Raw genomic sequence first — 21,691 nt, forward strand, 5'->3', positions numbered from 1 at the left:
CTCTACATCATCTCATGCGCCAGCTGTAGGATCCCCTAATGCGGAAACGATCCTGTAAAACGGGAGATCCAAAGTGGGACGTCCCAAAACACCAGTCAGACCTTGACTGTGAGGGTTCACTTAACGAGTTGTGCATCATAATTTCTTGACTCGGACTTGCAACCGGTTATGTATGGGCACTTCGCTGTACCAAGGCGAAGAGCCGGCTTGTCGACACCTACGAGTAGAGTATATGTCATGTAGAGGGTTCCCTAATGCGGAAAAAACCCTGTAAAACTGAGGATCCAAATGGGACGCTCGATGCATCTGTCAGATTAACTCCTTGACAGTGAGGATGTGAAAGGTTCCGCCGTAGGCTGTACGTGGAATTATGCCCGCTGTTGTCCTTGATTCGTACCATCATTTGAACCTAGGACTAATGGTCAGGTACTTCCCCTGCCTTCTTATCTTTTCACAGTTTTAAGACATGCAGGTCCGATAGTTTAGACGTCATTCCGGACGCGGGGTAGTTTAACGTCTCTTTCGGACGAGGTCGTACAGTTTAACGTCTTGAGGGACGATCCTAGTTTTACGTCGTTGCGGACGAACGATAGTTTAAGGTCATTTTGGACCCTAGTAGGGGTAGGAGTTCCTCAACTTCCTTACCCCCTTTCTCGCTCCGCGACGGCCCTTCTCTAGTAGTCATAGGGTCCTTGGTACCCATCGCCTCCTTCATCAGGGCGATAATACGGATCGGCGTCGTCGTAATTTCCCGGGTCATCTAAAGCATCCCATGCATCGAGCTCGGATTGAGTCCAAGAGCGATTTTTTCTAGCCTCCGAATCAGCGCGGCGAGTTCTGCGGCTACTTCGGTTATTCGGTCCCTCGTCTGTACGAAATCGAGCACTAGGAGGAGGCATTCCAGGCCGGTGTCGAACACTCCCGCCAGTAGTTGTTCCGCGGCGGAGGGTTGCCTGGGTTCCTCGACTTCTTCTTCCCTCGTTTCTTCGATAGACGGGCGGTTCCTCCTCGTCGGTACCCCCATGGGATAAGGGAAAATTTCGTACCCGGTGAGAGGGGGACGTCGTGGGATTGCTATGTGTTGGGCAACTTTCCCGTGGCCTCGGTGAAGGGCGTTCCACGACCGTGCGCGGAGCCCTTCTTGGATTTGGTACAGCCGTGGGATGTTCTCCGGGACGTGGTACATTCCAGACGACAACGCGGAAAGGGTCGGTCCTACTTGGTTGGACGGCGCCCAATTCTCCGGTGAAGAGGAGGGCTGGAAGGAGCTCTCTGTTGACATACTGGGAGAATTCGTCGGGATGGATGAGGAGAGCTCGTGGTCGTCCGTCGTTATGTTCATACCAAGAGGCGGTGTCAGGGTCTGTTTGGAGGGCGAGTCCTCTGATCTGGAGACTGGCACTAGCCAGTCGTCGAGGTATGTCGCTATGCTCATTCCCGGGTTGCCCTGCGGCGAAGTTAGCGAGTCATTGTAGAGCCATGGCTGTGGCCATTTGTATTACCGCGGAGATAGTGCTTCGCTGGAGGAGCGCGTCCACATGTCGCTCCAATTCTCCGGCATGAGGATTTGTACCAAGGGTAGTTCTTCCCATGGAGCGGGGAATCTGTCCACCAGTTGGTACTGGCGGAGGTGTAGCTCCCTGTATAACTGGTATCGAGTTAATTTCTCCATGGCTTGGGAGTTGAGCTGCTGTTCTTGCTCGTAGTCCCGAGGGACCTGCAGCTCCAACGTTCGCCACGATTGTAGCAGGAGGTGGAACTCCCATTGGTACTTCGTCAGAGCCCGGTGGGTTTCTGTCATCAGGGTTTTCATTCCGTGATGCATCTCGTGGGGGCCCCTGGGATGACGGTCGGCGAGTTCTTTCCCTTTCTTTGAACTTGGCGTAGTCCTCGGCGTTGTCATCTGAGAAGTTATTGAGGTGTGGAGTGAGGGTGATGACGGCGGGCTCTGGATGGTGAGGGCTGGTTCCTCTATCAATTCGTCCAGCATTGCTTGGGTGAGGACTGGTTCCTCTATCCACTCGTCCGATGTCTGGATTGGACACCATAAGGACGACATCGGGGGAGGAGTTTCTGGATGGTGATGAAGCATCGTGGTCTTCGTGAAGGAGCATTTGAGTGAAGGAGAGGGAGCTTGAGAGAAGATGTGGGAGGATGGTCTGTTTAGAGCTCTCTGGACGCTCTTTTATAGACTTTTCTTTCCGCTTTTCAGGGTGCTCCCGGATGAGGTTTATCAGGGTACTGGTCATGAAACTCCTTCACAGCTTCTTCCGCTGTTCCTTTTAGGAGAGTGTAGGGTTCCCAGGTGTTGTCCGCCTCGGGATATCCCATCCATTTGACCAAATACTTGGTTCCCCGTCCTTGTTTCTTTGAGTCCACGATCATTTCTACTTCGTAATGTTCTTCATCGTTTAATACCTCCGGCAATGGTCTGGCGAAGTTTTCTCCGTGTGCCTCGGTTTCCCTATACTTGGTTAGCGTTGCGGCGTGGAACACCGGGTGGATTCTCCATTGTTGGGGAATTTGAAGTTTGTATGCCAGGGTTCCTATTTTTGCCAATATTTTAAAGGGGCCATACCTCCTAGGAGCGAGCTTGAACTTTGGATGGGTTGTCCGGATATGGGTTCCTTCTAGCCATACTTGGTCTCCTTCTTTCCATTGAGGGAGTTTCCTGTGGAGATCCCGGTCCTTGGCGTAATTGCTGGCTATTTGTAGGCTGGCTGCGGCTTCTTCCTGGACTTCTGTGATCACCTTAATGCGTTCAGCTACCGCGGGTACCTTTGTCTCCAGCGCAGTGTCGGCTGAATAAGGGGGATTGAACCCGTATAGCACTTCGAAAGGAGATTTTCCGGTGGTTGAATGTTTCCGCGTGTTGTGCGAGAATTCGGCAAACGGCAAAAGGTCTACCCAGTCATCTTGATGGTAGTTGCAGAACGTTCTCAGGAACTGTTCAATCTCCTGGTTTACTCGTTCTGTTTCTCCGTCCGTCTGGGGATGATAAGCCGTGCTGAGAGCGGCGGTGATTCCTAGCCGTTTCCAGAGTTCTCGGGTGAACTTGGCCGCAAATTGAGGGCCGCGATCGGATACTATTTTGGTCGGCAACCCATGTCGACTGAAAACGTTGTTCTGGAAAAGCACGGTTGTTTCTTCTGCCGTGATCGTTTTCTTGCATGGGGTGATGACTATGCCTTTGGACAGACCTTGGTCCACTACCACGTTGATTGAGTCGAAACCCTTGCTTTCGGGTAGGTCCGTGACGAAGTCTGTCGAGATGAAATGCCAGGGGACGTTGGTGGTTTCCAAAGGGTGGATAGGAGGGTGCGTCTTGTGTGTCAGATTCTTGGTTGATTGGCATACCGCACATCCGTCCACGTATTCATGGATGAACCTTGTCATGTTTTGCCACCAGTAGTGTCGTTGTACCATTTCCAACGTTTTTGTTCTCCCCGGGTGTCCTACCGCGGGTGCGTCGTGATGCGTTTTGACAATAAGTCTTCGTATGGCATCGTCTTTTGGGACACATATGTGGCCGTTTCGTCTGGTGATTCCATCTTCGTGTGTCCAGTGTCCCAGTAATCCTCTCATTCCTTGTGGCCCTACTCGCAAGAGCTTGGCGAGGGCTACCCTTGTCAGGGCATCATGTTCCGATTTTGAGCGTCGGATGAGGGAGATGAGGTCCGAGGATGCAATTTCTGTGGACTTGATATGTCGTGTTGGGGACGGTTCTACCAGCGTGTCGTCAGATTTGTTAAAAAGGTTGGCCGGGAGCAAAATTTGAGCTTTGTTGTCAGATTCCACCCCCTCACTTAGATCTGGACGCCTGGACAGAGCATCGGAATGATTTGTTGATCCCGCTTTATAGCTGAGCGTGAAGTTGAATCTGCTCAAATAAAGGCTCCAACGGGCGTGTCGTCGTGAGAGATCTCGCGCCGTTTGGAAGTGTTCCAGGTTCTTGTGATCTGTCCAGATCTCGAATGGGTGTCATGCACCTTCGAGGTAGTGATTCCAGTGTTCCAACGCTTTTATAATGGCCAGGAGTTCGCGATCGTGGACGTCGTAATTCCGTTCTGCTGGTGAAAATGACCCGGAAAGGAATGCGACTGGGTGCTAGTCGCCATCTTTTCCTTCTTGCAGGAGGGTGGCTCCGTAAGCGATTAGTGAGGCATCCGTTACTAGTCGATATGGATGCATGGGGTCCGGGTAGTTTAGAACGGGTTTACTGATAAATGCCCTTTTTAATCGTTCGAAAGCTTCCTGGCACTTTGAAGTCCAGTTCCATTTTGCATCCTTTTTGGTGAGGTCGTGCAGAGGTCGTGCGATAAGGGAGAACTTATCGATAAAACGCCTGTAGAAGTTTCCTAGACCTAAAAAGGAGCAAATGTCTCGGACGGTGCGTGGGACTGGCCAATCTTGTATGGCGTCCACCTTTGAGTCTTCCATTGCGACATGGTCTTTTGAGATTGTGTATCCCAGATATTGGAGTTTTTCTTTATAAAACTCGCACTTCTCCGGCTTCAGATAGAGGTCGTTGTCGCGCAAGATCTGGAAAACTTGGTTCAGGACCTGGATGTGTTCCGCCATGTTTTTGGAAAAGATGAGGATGTCGTCCATGTATACGGTTATTTTCCGTGCTGTGATGAGTTCTCTGAAGATCATGTTCATCATGGCTTGGAAAGTGGCTGGCGAGTTGGTAAGGCCGAAGAACATCACTGTGGGTTCATAAGAACCCAACGGAGTGATGAAAGCTGCCTTCCACTCGTCGCCCTTTTTGATTCGTATATTGTTGTATCCCCACCGTACATCCAATTTGCTGAAAATGGTGGCCCCTTTAATCACGTCCAATAGTTCTTGGATCAGTGGAAGGGGGCACACATTTGGGATGGTGTACGAGTTCAAATGGCGATAGTCCTGTACCGGGCGCAGTTTTCCATCTTTCTTTCCTATAAAGAAAAATGGGGCTGCCGTTTGTGAGGCGGATCGACGGATGGTCCCCCGAGTGAGATGTTCCTTGATGAATTTTCCTAGTTCATCATGTTTTTCTGGGCTCAAGGCATAGATTTTTGGTACTTGGGGTTTGAAAGTCGGTTTCAGATCTATGGCGTGGTCCCAATAAGTGTGCTCTGGGAGTTGCTGCGACTTTCGTTCGCTGAAAATGTCCAAAAATTCGTGATGCGCCTTGGGGACTCTTTCCTTTAGATTGGTGACGACGATTTCGTCTTCCAAGTCCTGGTCGAAGCTGGCAAATCCTGACGGTTCGGGAGCCAGTTTCCGAATAACTGGTTCCTCTATGGCCTGTTTTCCTGAGTTTTCATGTGGGAGATCAGGTTCTTCCCCGTTTGGTGAAAGAGATGGTTTGGCTTGAGCCTTTCGTTTCTCTTCTGCGTATTTCCTTATGTCCTGTAGGAGCCATTTCTTTTTGAGGTATGCTCGTAGTTGGACACCAAACGTTCCGCTGTGATCGCGGAGTCCTACATCTTCCGACAATCTTCGGAGATGTTCTAGGCGCTGTTTTTCGCGCTCGTTAATGCATGGTTTGTGCCGTGGCTCCACGTCTGATAACCGCCTATTGTTTTGCGGTTCTTCCCTTGCCCTAGTGAACCCATGTGGTTGCTGGCATTTCTGGGGGCACCGATCAAAGTGCACTTCACGTCGCCTCCACTCGATGGAGGGATCGTGGTATTTCAACCAATCTGTTCCTAGGATAAGGTCGTCTTTCCCTAGATTGGAGATAAACATCTGGATGCGCTCAGTATGCGTTCGTCCCCTGATGTCCCGAATGGTGAGGTTCACATCCAAGGCGGATCGGATGAGACCTGCTTTATTAATGGTGTCATCGACGTTCCGGACGCGAATGGGGTTGTTGAGTGTGTAGGTGGGAAAGCGATGTCTCCTGACCCAAGTTTCATTTACTATAACCCCCTCGCATGCCGAGTCAATGGTTGCCTTTGCTCCAGCGTATTGACTCCTGTTTGATACTTTCACGTTCAGGCGTATGGGAGTGATGATACGGTCGTTCATTGCTCCGATACGAATACAAGTGCGGGCATCAAACTCGGGTCGTCCTTGACCTTTCTCCTTCGCTGGCGAGGGAGAGGTCAGGAAAAACGCTCCGCGTGTCCCAAGATCACTTCTCTTGCTTCATCTTCTCCTAGTTCTCCGAGCACTGCTCCGATTCGAGCAGAATGACTGACGCTTCCGTCTCCCTGTCGTCCGTTAGGTAACATAGCGCGTTGCCCATGGTTCGTTTGGGGTCGTCCGGATGGGGCAGAGTGAGGACGTTCCATCGAAGGACCAGGTTGTGGTACCCGCTGGTTGTTGCGATGAACATCCTCTGTCTCCATTCCTCGATATATTCCCGCTTGGTCTCCCATAGCGGATGCGTCGTCTTCTCCTTCAAGATCGACCACGCGGTTTCCTCTCCCTGTCGTACCCAAGCGTCTCTTCGAGTTTCCTCGAACTGGTGGAACGCCTCTGCGGGCCGACCAGCAGTTAGTGCCAGAGTGTCCTATCTTTCCACAGTTTGAACAAGAGGTGGCTCGCTTGCCGTCAAATTTTCTCTTTTGACTTTGGGCGTTACGCTTCCTGGTAGCGTCGATGTCCATATCAACCACCTGATTGTTCATTTTTCGAGGGGCGTTTGTGGAGTTATAGTGGATAGCGGGTTGGGAGTGGAAACGGTTTAGATAGTCGCTGCGGAAGGAGGTGGAGTTGGCGAGGATGGCTTTTTGAGCAGATCTAGCTCTGAGTCGTCCATCTATTTCGCAGGCTGTGTTTATCCAATCCTGAATGTTGTCCTTTGGCTGTACTTCTTTGTCATATATTTTGTCCATGACACGCGGGTCTAACCTGCGTTGGAAGTAAGGGACTTGTTCCTTGTCGAAGATGTCGGCATCGGCGGCGATGAGAATGAATTGGTTGGAGTATTCATCAACCGTCATTCGTCCTTGGGAGAAGGCCATGAGTGCGCTTCGCGCTTTGTCTGTCTTGCCTGTCTCCCTAAATTGGAGCTTGAACTTTGTTAAAAAGTCCTTCCAGGTTCCTAGATCAGTGGGAGGGTCCGCTCCTACTGATTTGAGGAGGAAGTTCTCGGCCCAAGCTCCTGCTGTGCCATATCTCATGCATGAGAGTACCAAGGATATCTTGTCTTGATCGGTCTTGTACCGATCGGATTCTGCTGCGAAAAGAAGGAGGCATTGGAGCATGAATTTCTGGGATTCAATGCGGTTGCCTGTATAGTTGTCTGGGAGTTTGACTTTTCCTCTTCCGGGTTGTACTGTCGCGGAAGGGGGGTCTGTAGAAGTCGAAGCTTGTCCCGACATGTTGGCGAGCGGTTCGTTTCGGGTATTGATCGGTGTTTGGTCTGGTGAGTCGGAGTCTGATTCTGAGGTTGTTTCCTCTTGCTCCGAGTCTTCGGGGATTACCGGCGCCGGTTCCCTGTATTGTGGGGCTAGTTCCCACTGAGCTTCTGTTTCGTTCCAAATATCCTCTTCTTCTGTTCCGTCTTCAAGGGTGAAGTAATAACGCCCGTTTCGGTATGAGCAGTTATCGTAATTCGGGGGGGCGTATCTGTTGTTGTCTTCGTAGACCCAGAAGTCCCCTTCGCGCCGGATAGGGCGATTGTTGTGACGGAGTTGGTTATCGATACGTCTAGTGCCGGGTGGATATTCCTGGCCTAGGTCTTGCTCCAGAGTGTGTGCAGTAACGCTTTCTTAATGGGGGTCTATTATCCCCACCAAGGAAGGTTATGAGAGAGAGTGTGGCAGCAAGCTAGTGCGAGCAAGGTAGGGGCAGAAGAGTCTATTCTAGTGTTACGACTGCTCGTCGGTAACCCCAAGAGTAGGAGGTTCTTCCCTAGGTCACTCGTGGAGGATGTGTGGAACGGTGGTCTCGACTGTACGTGTAGCACAGGAGCCAGAAGTGTATTGCGATATAGCAATGAAGACCGTAGTAGGAAGACTACAGTGGATGAGGGTGCTGTGGTAGGAAGACCACAACGAACGAAGGAGAATAGACTGAAGAACCTCAGCCTACTCTATGGGCCTTTTATCTTTAGGAAGTAGGGCGTGAGAATACCATATATGTATCCGTAGGTATACTCTAAGTCGTTCTCTCTCAATAACAACTACTCTTGTGTTTCTCCGTTAGTCTCCTTCTGGCCAGGAAAGACTAGGAGCTCAATGCCCGATGTGTGAGTAGTTTGTAAGGCGGCGTTCCATGCCCGCTACGCAATAGGCCCGTGATACTCGACCAACGATAAGGTGATCCGTTGGGAGTGGATGACCAAGGTTACTATCTGTACCTTGTTTGTACGCCTCACCTTGTGAGGCCGCTTGATATTTGTGATGATCGTGTCGGAATAGACCGCCGTTAAGGCCCGACAGAACGTGATCATAACACAAAGGACTTTGATGGAACGAGGTCAAAATACTGAGAATGGATTTATGGATGCCATATGTACATCTTGGCCAATCCAACCAAATACAACACAGACATGAACAAGACGCTGCTGGTCTTGTCATACATGAGGGAAGGAACGGCATTGCTGTTCACCCAAAAATACTATTTCAACAGAGAACTCTAAGAATACAAAGCAATGGAGACCAAAGCAACATGGGGAACGTTCAAGGCATTTCTAACAGAACTAGCCGCAGCATTCAAAGACGAAAGCCTCAAACAGAAGGCAAGGCAGAAGTTGTTTACCATAAGAATGGGAAAACACTTAGCAGATGACTTCATCATGGACTACCTCATGATGGCTGGAGAAAGCAGATTTGATCTGGAATCCACTGTCAACTATTTCTGCCAAGCTATACACCCGGAAATTCTCAAACAAATCTATCAGCTACCAGAAATGCTGACCACCATGGACAATTGGGTAAAATATACCCGCAGATTTGATAACCAATGGAGAGAGTTGCAAAGCATAAAAAGCTCCGTACCCTCCACTATGATTTGACAGAACAACCCCTTCCACTACAATTCATCGAACACCCCTTCCTCTATGAATAACTCCATCATCCCAATGGCCATCGACTCAGTCTGTACGGCTTTGACTGATAAAGAACGAAACAAGTTGCGAATGGAAGGTGGGTATTTTTACTGTCGTCAGAAAGGACATATGGTGAACCAATGCCCTACTAGGGGTTCATCTAGGATATATGAAGGGTCAGCTGGACATGTTCAACAAAGTAGTGGAAAGATGGGGAACCGCCTGGCTTAGGCCGGTGGAAGGATGGCAACAGGAGGAGGAGGCTATGGCCGAGTGTTCTCGGCAAGAGCTCAAAGCAGTAATGAGAGAAGCGCTATGATCCAGGGTGGAGGCATGGCGACGACTAATCTGTTCTGAGCCAGACTTGCAGCACAGCAAGCCTACACACCTGGACTGGATGAGACTGTACGTCAGGAGGAGCCTGAGGTTAGCCGAGAAGAAGTCCAGAGGTTCATAGGAAAGCTGAGATGGGATGAGCAAGAAGCACTCCTTCAGGAATTGAGCAAAGGAAGCAAATGAAAAGAATCAGATTTTTAAATAGGCCTATGACCCTGGTGTACAGTAGACCTGCCCCAGAACCCCTTGTAAAAACAATTGTATGATTTACTAAATCCAATCAAAAATCGTCCATGCGAATAAATGTACAATTGAAACACAAAGGGGGAACCACCAAAGCAAGGGTATTGATTGATTCAGGAATGGAAGGACTTCTCATTGACAAACAATTTTGTCTGGACAAGAAAATACCAGTGCAAAAAATAACAAACCCATCCCCGTATTTAATGTGGATGGAACAGCTAACAAAAGAGGGAAAATCACGGACAAAGCCTGCCTGCTCATAAGGATGACAAATGAAGAAGGAGACTACCACGATGAACAATGCGAGTTGCTATCCACTAATATCTGGAAAACCACCCCTTTGTATTAAGCTCTAATTAGTTTTATTTATGCATAATTAAGAATGATTAGGATTAGACATTTTTAGCTTACCCCCCCTCTAAACCTGTTCTAATTAGACATAATTTTCCGATATTAGGAATTATTAGGATTGATTATAACTTGAAATTTCGGAAAAATCATAATAAATCAAGCATCACAGTTTTTATAGCCTTTTTATAGAGTCATGTCTATTAGAGCACTAGTCAAATACCTAAACACAGAATATACCTTATAACAAACTTGCCTTCTGCCAGAGTTGAACCAACAACCTTATGTATGCAAGCACCCGGGACAGATGCTCTAAGCCACTAAGCCACAAGGTCTAAGATATGAACTCGGTAATCTAAATAAGTAGACATAATATAGGCAACCTCAACATCTCTGATTTTATTTAACATTTATCTTTCCTCTATCTTATAAATAAATAGGTCAATAAATACCTAAAAAGTCAGGTCTTTCAGGATTTAGTTTAAACACCAGCTAAGAAGATAATAAACCAATGGAAAATCAATAATACACTTTATATAAGATAAAAATAAATTGTGGCACTTATACAATCTGGACTGAGAATGTGTAAAACTATGATTGAGTGTAATATTCAATGGGACTCTACTAGTATAGACAATGCTACCTGAATTTGCAAATTTGATCAAAAACATGATTATGAATAATCAAGATCCAATAAGAGAGAGGGGTTTTCCAAATAGCCACTAGTGAGGTAGAGGGTGGGGACAAGAGTATATGTATGACATGCCTATATATAAATAAGCACAAGATTATTGGAGGTGATCTTAATATGCTTAATGCATATATTTCCTATATGGCAGGCAAATATATCATTCTGGCACCACATACCAATATGACTGTCTTTTCCACAGCCTAATAGCTAGAGGAAAACACCAAGTTTGATCATCTTCTGCATAACAAGGCAATAAACAATATAAATAGTGCTAAAAATTGTAATATCAATAGTGATGATGATTGTGTGCTGCACAAGACAGTATTAGCCACTATACTAATAGACAAGGTCTATAAGGCTGCATATAGCATATCCCTAAGTCCAACCCACATATTGTGTCCTATAATGACCAGTAGCAGGCATTGGCTAATAATGACAACTTTAATAATCTTGTGTGCAAGGACAAGGTACCTAGGTCTTCATAGCCTCTTGTGGCAGCTGCCAAGCTGCCAACAAAGTGGCTGGGGGCACCAATGCACATTTCTCTCTTTCTATATCCCTTGTAAAGGCAGCTGGAAAGTCAGCAAAAGAGCTACAAGATAATGGTATAGGCATATGTGAAGGAGAGTAATATGCTGAAATAGTATAGAATGTGCCACATCTTTACCTTCTCACTGATAGAGCAGTAGTACTTACTATTTCCTACTAATAATTAAAGACTTCTTAGTATAGAATTAGTGCTAATATCATGAAATTAGAAACCAATCCAATGCTCATGATGTGTTGCTCCCAATTAGGAAATTAGACACTTTTAGATACTATTAACACTTTTAGATACTTTTAGACACTATTGGATATGATCCGGAGCTAATACAAGGGGGTGTTTTTCCAGATGAATCTATTAGGCTGGCAACCACTGCCACAATGAGAAGAGGGACTTAGTTCTACTATGTAGTCCCCACATGGTTCTTTCAAGGCAGTGTACCATGATGTCCATACTCAAGGGCTATTGTGTCATGGCTTAGCAGTAGGCAATGAGAATGGTGCCCTAAATATTATTCTTTTTTTATGATCTGTGTTTGATTCTAATGCATTGCTTATGTTTTTCTTGAATTTTTACTTACCATCTCTGGCACTGATAGCCTAGAGGGGGGGGGGGTAGTATTACAAACTACTTACTGTACTTTTATCACAATCTATACAAGGATATGTAAGACCCTTCTTCCATCTATATCTTGTATTCTTGTTCCATTGCTACTTGGTCTGTGCTCTTGTCTATATATATTTATAATTGCTATGGCACAATGGGAAAGCCTTAGGCTATCCACTTCTATCCAATCTAAGAACTGCTATTCACCAGTCTTCTCTAATTCAAAAACACTAGTCTGATCAGCCCCAAACCCTTCACTCTTATTAGCTGTATTATCTTTCTTATTTGTATTGTTGTTTGTGGCCTAGGATTTCCTCATCCCAAACAGCTGTTTGTGATACCTCCCTTATTATCTTATATGTCTTATTTTGTCTTTTCCCACTTGTCAAGTCAGATAAGTTACAAAAGCAAATTTGCACTTTTCCTGATATATGTCCAAAGACAAGGAGCTATGTCTACCATATCCCCTTGTATACATTAACAGGTATTGGAAGCCTTTACTCAACATGTTCTGAGATAAATGCTAAGGGCCATCTTATCTTGATAACAAGGTAAGTTCAGTACACCACTTTTTTTTGACAAGCACAATTGGATCATGGACAACTAACAATTGATTCAGCTTCAATAGCTAGGTATATAGCATATAGGATAATTTTTATTAAAAATATACAAGATAATGCTATTGTCCTACAAAAAAATGCATTTATGCAGACCCAATGCCAGATTAGGTAGGTACTGTGGGACTTTACTCATCAATAATACTCACTAAAACTTTGTGATGGTTTGTGTGGGAATTGAACCCCAGTGAGAATCCCGTTGAGGAAAATCTATCGAGATGTATGATAGTGCTTTGATATTCCACATAGATGCTCATCAAAAATTTGGACCAATCCTCGATCCACATGTATCCACATATAGCTGGATCTATGAGCATTGATTCGGTACTTTGATCAACTATCTAGATATTGAGTGACATCTATGGCCCCCTCCCTCATTTTATATGTAGATCTATATACATTAAGTCTTATCTAGCCATTCATCACCAGTTTTGAGCACAAGCTATGGCTGGCAAGAGGTATCTATTCATATCTAGCAACAGGAAAACTAATGGTATGTATGTAAATGCTTAATCTATCGAAATCAATACAAAAATATGAGACAACAACAAACCAATCCGGCCCACCTGTGCCATAGGATCCACAAAGTGACAGTGCTAAATAATGGAAGGGGGAATAGTGTATGAGAAAAGTGAAGCTGGCGCGCGGAACCTTGAATGCGCAAGAAACATGAGGGCAGCATATGGAACAATGCGCTGGCCGCCTGCGGTGCGAGTACAACTAGGAAGGAGAAGCTGATAATGTACAAAGTATTCATCAAGAGTCTTATACAATTAGCAGTGTGGAACCAACAGGCCACTCACCATATGTGCCGTTCAAGGGGCCCGATTACTAACATTGATGCTCACAGTGTGTTTATGAATGCTTGTATGCCTATGGAAAGGGTCATGTCAACTTTCTTGTTGAGTGCTCAATATGAATACAAAGGGCCCATGTACTTACCAATCTGCATTCTGGCGACAAGCCCTTCCAATGCTTCTCAAATGCTGCCTAGGTACCATCAGGTGTACTAGCCAGATGCTGCTGCTGCCAGTCCTAAGCACAGTTGTTCCTAAGAAGAGAATAATCAGTATACATGATGGCAGGAGCAGAGCCCAGAGCACACACCGTGCGCATCCAGGAAGAGCGGGGGGAGGGCAATGGCAACATGGGGGAGCAGGCATCTAAGACAGATCTGCTCATCCTGATCCGTGCGGCCTCACTGTCGCTCTCGAGCACCAAGTACCCTGCGCCCGTTGTGGCGCCGCAGATATATGGCGCAATTGTCAAGGAGGTCCCGCTCGGCCCGCGGCAGAATACACAGATAGTAGCAAGTGCTGTAGGTAAGAAGGGGAAAGGGCAGGCCTGGCGGGCATTCTGCACGGTGTTGCAGTGGGAGATGGACACGGTGGGCATGGGGCAGAAGGGTGTGGCTCGAGGTGGAATACAATTGAGAATCTGCTTATTCTGGAGTGTTTGTAGCTCCCACAACTAATGCCTTTTCTGTACTCTTCCTCTGAGTGCCATGATTGCTCGCATTCTGATCCTGAGTGCTGCTGTTTGGAGCACCGGCAGGTATGGGGGACACACTAGCAAGAGTCATCAGCATTGGCATGCTTGTGAGGGTCGGCGTGATTGTGCTAGGCACTGATGTGGTTGCTGGCGATGATTCACTTGGAGGCATCGGTACCATTGTTGATGCCTGCATAGTTGCAGACATTTGCAGGGTTGGGGGCATTGCCGTGACTGTTGCGGCTGGCGCAGACATGGGTGTCGGTGCCGGTGCAATCATGGGCACTAAAATGATTGCTGGCATGGACATGGATGTGGGTGTGGATACAGATGTAGGCGTAGGTGCAGGCGCAGAAGTTGGTGTAGTTGCTAGTGTTGATGCGGCAGCGAGTGATGATGTTGGTGGCGCGATGGTGAACACTGACACAGCTACGGTTGTTATGTCAGTTGGAGGTGTTAGTGTGGTTGTCAATGTAGTTGTGGGGATCATCACACCATTGGCCACATGTGCGCTCACAATTGGTGTGGGAGTTTGACCAGGGAGTAAAGGTGTTGATGTGGCGCTATTTGTGTTGATATTGCTTTGGAATTCATTATCCCAGAGGCCATTTCTATGAAAAACCGGCTCAATATTGAGAATACTAAAGCTCTTTGGATGTACAGTGGATTTGTTATCTATTTGCCTCACCGTGGTTGCTTGTAAGCTGAGCACTATGAATCAAGCTTGTAAGGACTGATAAGAACAAACCTGAACGATAGCTCTCGCTTGAACCGAGGGCCTCGGTGAAGGAGCCTGTGTCTTGATTGAAGCGGCAGCATTGCTTGCTGATGCTGCTGATGGTTGGCTTATCTCCCTAACGCTGTCATCTGGAGTGTCAAAAGTGTATAGCTTGGGCTTTTTGGCCTCGGATGAATCATCTGTGAGTAGAGAGGTGATTAAACCTAGTAAATCAACTAATTGGCCCACATCTTTATCTTTGACTAGACTCCTCTTTGTCCTCATGGTGTCCTTCCTCTTCTGCCCTTGTTGAAACGAAGGATAATACAATATTGCCATCTTGTCCACCTTCCAGCTACTTGCACAAAGAGAGAACTCGAAAAATTCAGTTTCCATGTCGTTTCGAAAGCACCATGTGAGGGGTAGAGATGCTATAGTCCAGGTTTTGGGAATTGTCTTACCCTCGACTGCTCGATCAGTCCACCATCGTTGCATGAACTCTCTCATATCACCCACAACATGACCATCTGGAGTCTCACCATGACTGTTCTCCATGAATCCACACATCATGTTCTCACTGCCGACTGCCCTTGCTTGACCTTGCTATGTAGGACCCTTTGCATGAGAAGACTGTGAGCCATCTCCAACATTGATAGCTTCTGTTTCTGCCTTTGCAATACTTTTCAGATACTTTTGATCCCTCAAGAACTTGTCCCAAGCCGGCTTGTACCAAAAGCAAATATCTGGGTGGTCTTCCTTTTTTGCTGTATAAGGATTGCCTCTTGGTAGGCTCATAAGGGTGACGACACCGCTAGGACCAGATGAATTGAGGATAGGATGAGATGGGTAGGCATGCTGATGGAATTTCTGTGCTATGTCATAAGCCATTTCTTTGAAAACATACCTGCACAACATGTCAGTATAGTATACCACCCATAAACCATCCCACTCTACATATGCTATCCTAATCCATTGCTCCTACGCAGATTTCATAGCTGTCATGGGCATCACAGCTCTTATCCTATTGCAAAAGCCTCAAGGAAGAGATATGTAAAAGCACGCACTGAAGAGTTTTATTCTCAGCTCGAAGAGCAGCATTCTCCTCTCTCAGCTGCATATTTTCTTTGTGGACTGAGAGTGGCAAAATCAGCAATTCTGTCAGCTCAAGAACAGTACAGATACATACATAGATCTGAGTGGTTTTGGAAGTGTTACAAACTTGAAGGTGTTGAAGAAGCTGATGCATGAGAGTGGGAGATGGATGAATCAGAACGTGCATTCTAATTGCATGTAGGAAAAACATGGTCATCATCAAAACTTCTTGGGATCGAGAAAGACATACAAAAGCAGAAGTCCGGAATGATCCTACTGAAGTGCTACGAGATGCATTTGCTGATTGAGCAAGAAATCCCATTGTTGTGCTTGGTGAACTGGTCCTTGCAGGCAGAACAGAAAAGTTGTCATTATCTTGAAACAACCTTGATGGTCTTCTATCTAATAACGGAGACACAGTGGTAACACCAAAACCATGATTTGGAAGTTCTGAGCTTGACTGAGGGGGAAATATGAAGGAATTCAAGTGTTCCATGATGAAGAAAGATGTAGTTTGTGTTGGTCCTCGTCACTTGTATCGCTTTGTATTGGCAACTTGTATTCTGTGACTTAGCAAAGCAAGACTATTCTACATATGATGATTCTACTCTTCAGCCTCCATTGACTCTTCTGTTCCACCCATAAAAGCTATCTCTAGGCCAGGCTTTTCTGCAGCAAAAACCCTATTCTCCCAATTCCATTCATCAGCTATCTTTGTGAGTATTGCTGGCCCTTGCACCATTATTTACCCTGTTTCTAAAGCTCTCCTAACATGGTGTGGGATTATTGCAATGACTGATTCAATGCTTTTGATGTCAACAATGCGTAAGGATGTATTGCCAAGATAGGTGCAAGATAGAATTGTGTTGTATGATGCCTCTCGAAGGAAGTGATCAGGAGCCGAGTATATTGATGCCATTGCCACAGATTTTGTTTCATTATTGACCTCTAATTGAAAATAGTATAGGACTTCTCCAAATTCTATTTTATTCTGATTAAGGCTAATCTTGAAAGAGAGAAATCAAAAAACTCAATTAGCATTATATAAATGGAATCTGAATAAATGCAACATACTTTGACATTTCTTGACATCCGCACCTTATCCAATGGCTTTAAGCTTTCCTTCCACTGCGACCGAGCAATTTAACCATTTGGCAAGCGAATTCTAGCCCATCTTATGATAGAATTAATCTGCCTAGTAAAACCAGCACTGTGAAGATAATTTCTTGTAGCCTTTACTTCATCATCACTGATAGAATGGTAAGTAGTGTCTATAGCTTGAAGGAGAACATAACCATTTCCAAGATCTATTGAGCCTTGTGGGAGTTTTGCAGATTTATCTAGATCAAGATCTGGCACCATAGCTTTAAGTGCATTCACTTGTGCCTGTCATATTCCATGCTGTGATAGATTTGCATAAGGATTTGAAGGTTGCTTGACTTATTGACCAAGATCCCCAATTGTTCGTTCTAAAGGCCATTGAGTACGATAAGGCCCAGGTCCAACACGTATGACCTCTGTAGCACCATGTGACAATGCATAAATACTTTGTCAGACAAAGTCTATACGTTCAACCTTGCGTTGATAGTAAATATCTTCAAATTCTTCACAGAATGTGATTAGAGCCTAAATTCAAAAAGAATTAGGTGAGAATCCTCAAATTCAATCTATATCTTACCTAATGAGCCTGATGTATTTGATTAGATGTTAATTTATGCTGATGGAGCAATCGAATTCCAAAAACCACTTTGCAAAAATGTCTCCAATATTTTTCAGAAAAAAAGTTTAGAAAAACTACAGGGCCAAGAGCAAACACATATAATAGAAACTCCCATGCCTTATAGCCACTTGAAATTTTCAAAGCTGGATTGCGAGGAGGTTGGTCAAATGAACCAGGAAGATATAGAGTTGTGTCAGCAACTATCTTTCTATGCTCCTGCCAAACATTGCCTTGCAAAGTTGCCTAGTCCTAGCTAGTTTTTGAGTCATTCTTGTCGCATTTGAATTTTCCATGCCAGAGTAAAATAAGAAGGTTGGTAAGATTGAGAGAGACAAGGTGCATCAGATCTGAAGGAAAGCATGCAGGCATACCCAAGGTATGTTGAGACTGAAGACCACTAAAGAGAGTTGGTTTACATATCCCAGTATCAAGACGATTTGATTCATATTGAGTCTGATTTCTAGACTGCTGAACTTTTAACAAGTATTCAGAGTATCTAAAATAATTTTGAGTTTTAGATTTACTTGATTAAAAAATCAGAACAAAGTCTCACCTTTGAGCTAACTCTTCTGAGGTTCCTTTAGATTGACAGTAGCTTTGATCTGGGTGATCACAGCCTTGAACTGTGTAATTGAGAGGCTTTAGGTATACAGGAAAGTACTATCCAGTACCTGGTTTATGACGGCCCTGTTGTATACAAGCAAGACAGCATCCATATCTACCTTGATGGCCAACTGTACCAGACATATCAGCCATTCCAACCATATCCGCTGTTCCAAAGGCAAGGAAAGGATAGTCTGTGACTGTATCATTACGAGCAGCATCCCATGCAAGGAGCCCTTCTTTTTGGAGTGCAGCCAAGTGATAGAAACCAGGAAAGATAAATGAGTCCAAGTTTTTAGGCCCTTTCAGTCCAGGAATAAACCACCAGGAAGAATATAGCGCTTTTTGTACTAGACATCAGGAGAGTGATTTAAGATGACCCAGATATAGATCCAACAATCTGAAGCCTTATTTTTGTAGAGCTGTGCTCCATCAATAGAAAAAAGTAGAATAGAGTCATCTGCAGTGATTTGACCATCCTGAATAGCCTTGAGAATATCACTACCTGTGCAGAAGTCATCATACACATCTACATTGAATATGGGATTCAACTTGAACTATTGAAAGATTTCTTCAATCTGCTGGAGAGAGTGAGAATGTGACATACTGCAGCTGTTGGATTAAGATTGATCCCTCGTTCCACTGTTCTCTCAGTACTCCTTGGTCATTTGAGCTGACCACTCTCGGCCATTGGTTCCAATACTCATAGATCGGCATCAAAAGGGCGCTTTTGCCCAGCACTGCCCTGTGCAACAGTGTGTGCTGTGAGGTGCCTGGAGATCTTGTCTGGAGAGAGTGCCCCGAGTTCTGCAGGAGAAAGCCCGGTGTGTCTGCGGAGTGTCTGGCAGGATACAGCCTGTTTTTGAGTAGGATCCAGCTGAGAGCATTTGAAGCATGGATAGTAGAGTAGGGTACTAGCATTGTTGGGGCCAAGGTTTCCAGACATATCTAGCTGAGAGAAACTTTGTCCTTCAGAGATATAGATCAAAGCAAGCTAATAGAAAGAGGAGTATCTATGCATATGTATGCCTATCGAGCATAGATTGAAAGGCATAGGCAACACAAGTGGCTCCCTTACAAATCAAATGCACCAAGTCAAAGTAAATTCTGTTTTTCAACAATTGTGTGTCTTCATATTTTCACCTACATTTCGATAGATTGGACTTGTTTTCTAGCTCTCGATAGTTTCCTCTCGACGGGATTCTCACTGGGATTGAACCCACGGCCATAATCATTGATGACCGGCAATTGCCGAAGCAACCCCAGGGTAGACGGCATATCCACTCAGCCATCGTGCCCCCCGCCGCTCTATCGTCACGTCTCAGAGCCATCTATCTCCCTGCGTATGTGGTCTGTCGATTCATCATCGAAGATTGAAACTGATGCAGCGGTTCAATAATAACTATGCCCTTAGACTCAGGTCACTTCTCGTTCAAGATTTCCCGAGTGTCGAAACGCTGATCGTGTGATTGCCACTAGGGCTCATTGTGCTATCTGTCCATGCAACCAAAACGAATCCCCCCCGAAGTCCTCGCCGAGATCTTTCTAGAGTGTCTCGATACCGAGCGCTGGGAGGACCGTGATGCAAAGATGCCCAGTGGCCCTAGCGACGCGCCTCACCTGCTCACTCAAATATGTCGCTACTGGCGTGCGGTGGCGTTGTCCACTCCACACCTATGGTCCACCCTCTTCTTCCCAGACATCCCCGAAACCCGCGAACAATGCGACGGCTTGTTCGCACGAGTCCCAGTATGGCTCTCGCTGTCCAAATGCCTGCCCCTCTCGTTTGTGCTGCGAATTGAGAACGACGCGCCCGTCGAGCTCCCCCAGTACGTCGCGCTGCTGCAGAAGGAGATCCACCGCTGGAGGGCGGCGCGGTTCGAGACGAGCGCGAACCAGGTCCACTGGTTCCCCGCGTTCGTGCCCCACTCGATGCCGCTCCTCGAGGAGTTCGCGTACGACGGCTGGAGCGACACCTCGATTGCCACAACCCCGACGCTGATGACGTCCCTTGCCTCCGCTCCACGCCTGCGCAGCGTCGACCTCGCGCAAAACCAAATCTACAACTGGGTGTTGCCCTGGGCGAACCTGACGACACTGCACCTGATCTACGAGACCGTGGAGCTCCCGACGGCCATGATCGGAAGGCTCTGCGAGAGTCTCGGCGCGTGCGCATGTCTGGACAGCCTCCACGTCGGGTTTTCCAATCGCACGGTTGGCCCAGTCCTCCCATCGACGTCATGCATCGTGATCCCGGTGCTCACCGAGCTGTCAATCACGTGCAGTCACATCAAGGGCATTGTGTCCGTAATGCACACCCTCGTCGCCCCACGCCTACAGGCTCTCCACATCGACCGCACTGATTTCGAGTTCGACTATCCCCACGCCGTGATCGGCGCAAGCATCCGCACATTTGTGGCTCGCAGCAAAGGCGCGCCGATCCGCATGCTCGGCTTGGAAGACGTGCACCTCGATCCCGACGAACTCGTCGCCCTCCTCGAGTTGCTCCCCAGCCTGGAATATCTCAGCTTTCAAGATGAGATGATCGACTCACGCGTGCTGGACGCCCTCACGCTCAAGTTCGATGCCGAAGGCCAGCTCGTCTTCGGTCCGAACCCGCGCCTCCGGCACATCTCCTTTCTGCCCCCGCAACAAACCTTCGGTCTCATGGGCACATACCGCTCCACCAAAGCCGTGCTGCCTCTCTCGATGCACGCAAACAGCCCCTTTCCCGCGCAAGGGAGCAACACCCCGGACCTGATCACCTTCGCGCGGCAGCTGCAGCCGCCGCGCGAAGTGCTCCCTCCAGGTCGAGAGAGATTGACACGATGGCTCCGGGCGGTCGGGAGCTCGGCGTTCTGTGGCAGCCTTGCAGGCATGATCCGGTCGCGCTGGGCGGTGCCTCCGAATTCCGACGTCCCGCGCGCGGGGCTCGAGCTCGTGCAGTTCGACCTGCATATCCTCCAGAAGATCATGCCCGCGCGGTACGCCGACGTGATGGAGTGCTGGAGGGAAGGGATGAATTTGAATGTATGGTGCTCGAAAGATAGAATGGAGTTTTGGCGTTCGGCGACGTGGAACCCGTGATTTGTAGCATCTCTGTCAGCATGTATGTATGTACACGTACGGGCATAGTTCATCATCGTCATGTTATTCCCAGTCAGTCGGGTGGTGGGACAGATCTCACATCAGGTTCGGAAAAGGTAAGTGAAGCCACATACTATTAGGTGTCAGAATTGGCACTCAATCAGCATGGTTATCAAGTTGCTCGGCATCCGCATGTAGACTACTTCCTATGCGGCACATCAAATGCACGCCATGCCTAGCTTCTCTAGACGGAATTCGGTTGGGTTGTCTTGTTTAGTGCGCGGTATGTCTGCCGAACTCGAACTGCTACCAGTCAATTTAAGCTTCCTACTGACGGTCAAGAGCCCAGATATGGGGAAGGGTAGGTTGCGTTGGAGTGTTCACGGATTTTCTCTATAGTGTTGCAGGTGGAAATGAAAGAATTTTCACTTTCGAAGACGTCCCGCTCAACGCAGAGGACCTCCTTACCACAGAATCCTTGTGATTTCCCTGTTCTCCCTTTCATCTCACATTGCCCGCCATAGTTGGGTTGATAGTCCGGGTCTTCAATGAACCCTTTACGAACTACGTACATACGAGGCACACATCCGCTTTTACTCTAGCCGC

At 46.9% G+C, this 21,691-nt stretch overlaps 8 protein-coding genes across 8 annotated transcripts; 3 read left to right on the forward strand and 5 right to left on the reverse strand.

Moving 5' to 3' along the window:
• Window positions 1-568: 568 nt before the first annotated feature.
• On the reverse strand, window positions 569-2,114 carry HETIRDRAFT_118902 (uncharacterized protein; the record flags this gene model as incomplete). The annotated part of the gene is made up of 3 exons (XM_009553282.1): window positions 569-760; window positions 848-1,447; window positions 1,503-2,114. 3 exons carry the CDS (start codon window positions 2,112-2,114, stop codon window positions 569-571), a joined length of 1,404 nt encoding a protein of 467 aa, XP_009551577.1.
• Window positions 2,115-4,470: 2,356 nt separating this feature from the next.
• HETIRDRAFT_328506 (uncharacterized protein) lies at window positions 4,471-4,845 on the forward strand (the record flags this gene model as incomplete). Its single annotated transcript, XM_009553283.1, has 1 exon — window positions 4,471-4,845. A coding segment is annotated over one exon (375 nt), but the record flags the coding sequence as incomplete, so codon positions are not given.
• A 1,250-nt stretch (window positions 4,846-6,095) lies between these two features.
• Window positions 6,096-7,319, reverse strand: HETIRDRAFT_328282 (uncharacterized protein; the record flags this gene model as incomplete). The annotated part of the gene is made up of 1 exon (XM_009553284.1): window positions 6,096-7,319. One exon carries the CDS (start codon window positions 7,317-7,319, stop codon window positions 6,096-6,098), a length of 1,224 nt encoding a protein of 407 aa, XP_009551579.1.
• A 1,274-nt stretch (window positions 7,320-8,593) lies between these two features.
• On the forward strand, window positions 8,594-9,308 carry HETIRDRAFT_430052 (uncharacterized protein; the record flags this gene model as incomplete). Its single annotated transcript, XM_009553285.1, has 3 exons — window positions 8,594-8,875; window positions 8,960-9,086; window positions 9,154-9,308. 3 exons carry the CDS (start codon window positions 8,594-8,596, stop codon window positions 9,306-9,308), a joined length of 564 nt encoding a protein of 187 aa, XP_009551580.1.
• Window positions 9,309-13,189: 3,881 nt separating this feature from the next.
• HETIRDRAFT_422103 (uncharacterized protein) lies at window positions 13,190-14,355 on the reverse strand (the record flags this gene model as incomplete). Its single annotated transcript, XM_009553286.1, has 4 exons — window positions 13,190-13,247; window positions 13,317-13,409; window positions 13,480-13,786; window positions 13,863-14,355. The coding sequence occupies 4 exons, from the start codon at window positions 14,353-14,355 to the stop codon at window positions 13,190-13,192; spliced, it is 951 nt and encodes a 316-aa protein (XP_009551581.1).
• A 2,065-nt stretch (window positions 14,356-16,420) lies between these two features.
• HETIRDRAFT_52803 (uncharacterized protein) lies at window positions 16,421-16,684 on the reverse strand (the record flags this gene model as incomplete). The annotated part of the gene is made up of 1 exon (XM_009552859.1): window positions 16,421-16,684. A coding segment is annotated over one exon (264 nt), but the record flags the coding sequence as incomplete, so codon positions are not given.
• A 960-nt stretch (window positions 16,685-17,644) lies between these two features.
• Window positions 17,645-18,715, reverse strand: HETIRDRAFT_174760 (uncharacterized protein; the record flags this gene model as incomplete). Its single annotated transcript, XM_009553287.1, has 6 exons — window positions 17,645-17,891; window positions 17,949-18,012; window positions 18,067-18,348; window positions 18,396-18,503; window positions 18,559-18,563; window positions 18,606-18,715. The coding sequence occupies 6 exons, from the start codon at window positions 18,713-18,715 to the stop codon at window positions 17,645-17,647; spliced, it is 816 nt and encodes a 271-aa protein (XP_009551582.1).
• Window positions 18,716-19,498: 783 nt separating this feature from the next.
• HETIRDRAFT_430054 (uncharacterized protein) lies at window positions 19,499-21,569 on the forward strand (the record flags this gene model as incomplete). Its single annotated transcript, XM_009553288.1, has 4 exons — window positions 19,499-20,982; window positions 21,159-21,201; window positions 21,284-21,446; window positions 21,493-21,569. 4 exons carry the CDS (start codon window positions 19,499-19,501, stop codon window positions 21,567-21,569), a joined length of 1,767 nt encoding a protein of 588 aa, XP_009551583.1.
• Window positions 21,570-21,691: the final 122 nt, after the last annotated feature.

Source organism: Heterobasidion irregulare (genome assembly GCF_000320585.1).
Source record: "Heterobasidion irregulare TC 32-1 unplaced genomic scaffold scaffold_11, whole genome shotgun sequence".
NCBI lineage: Eukaryota > Fungi > Basidiomycota > Agaricomycetes > Russulales > Bondarzewiaceae > Heterobasidion > Heterobasidion irregulare.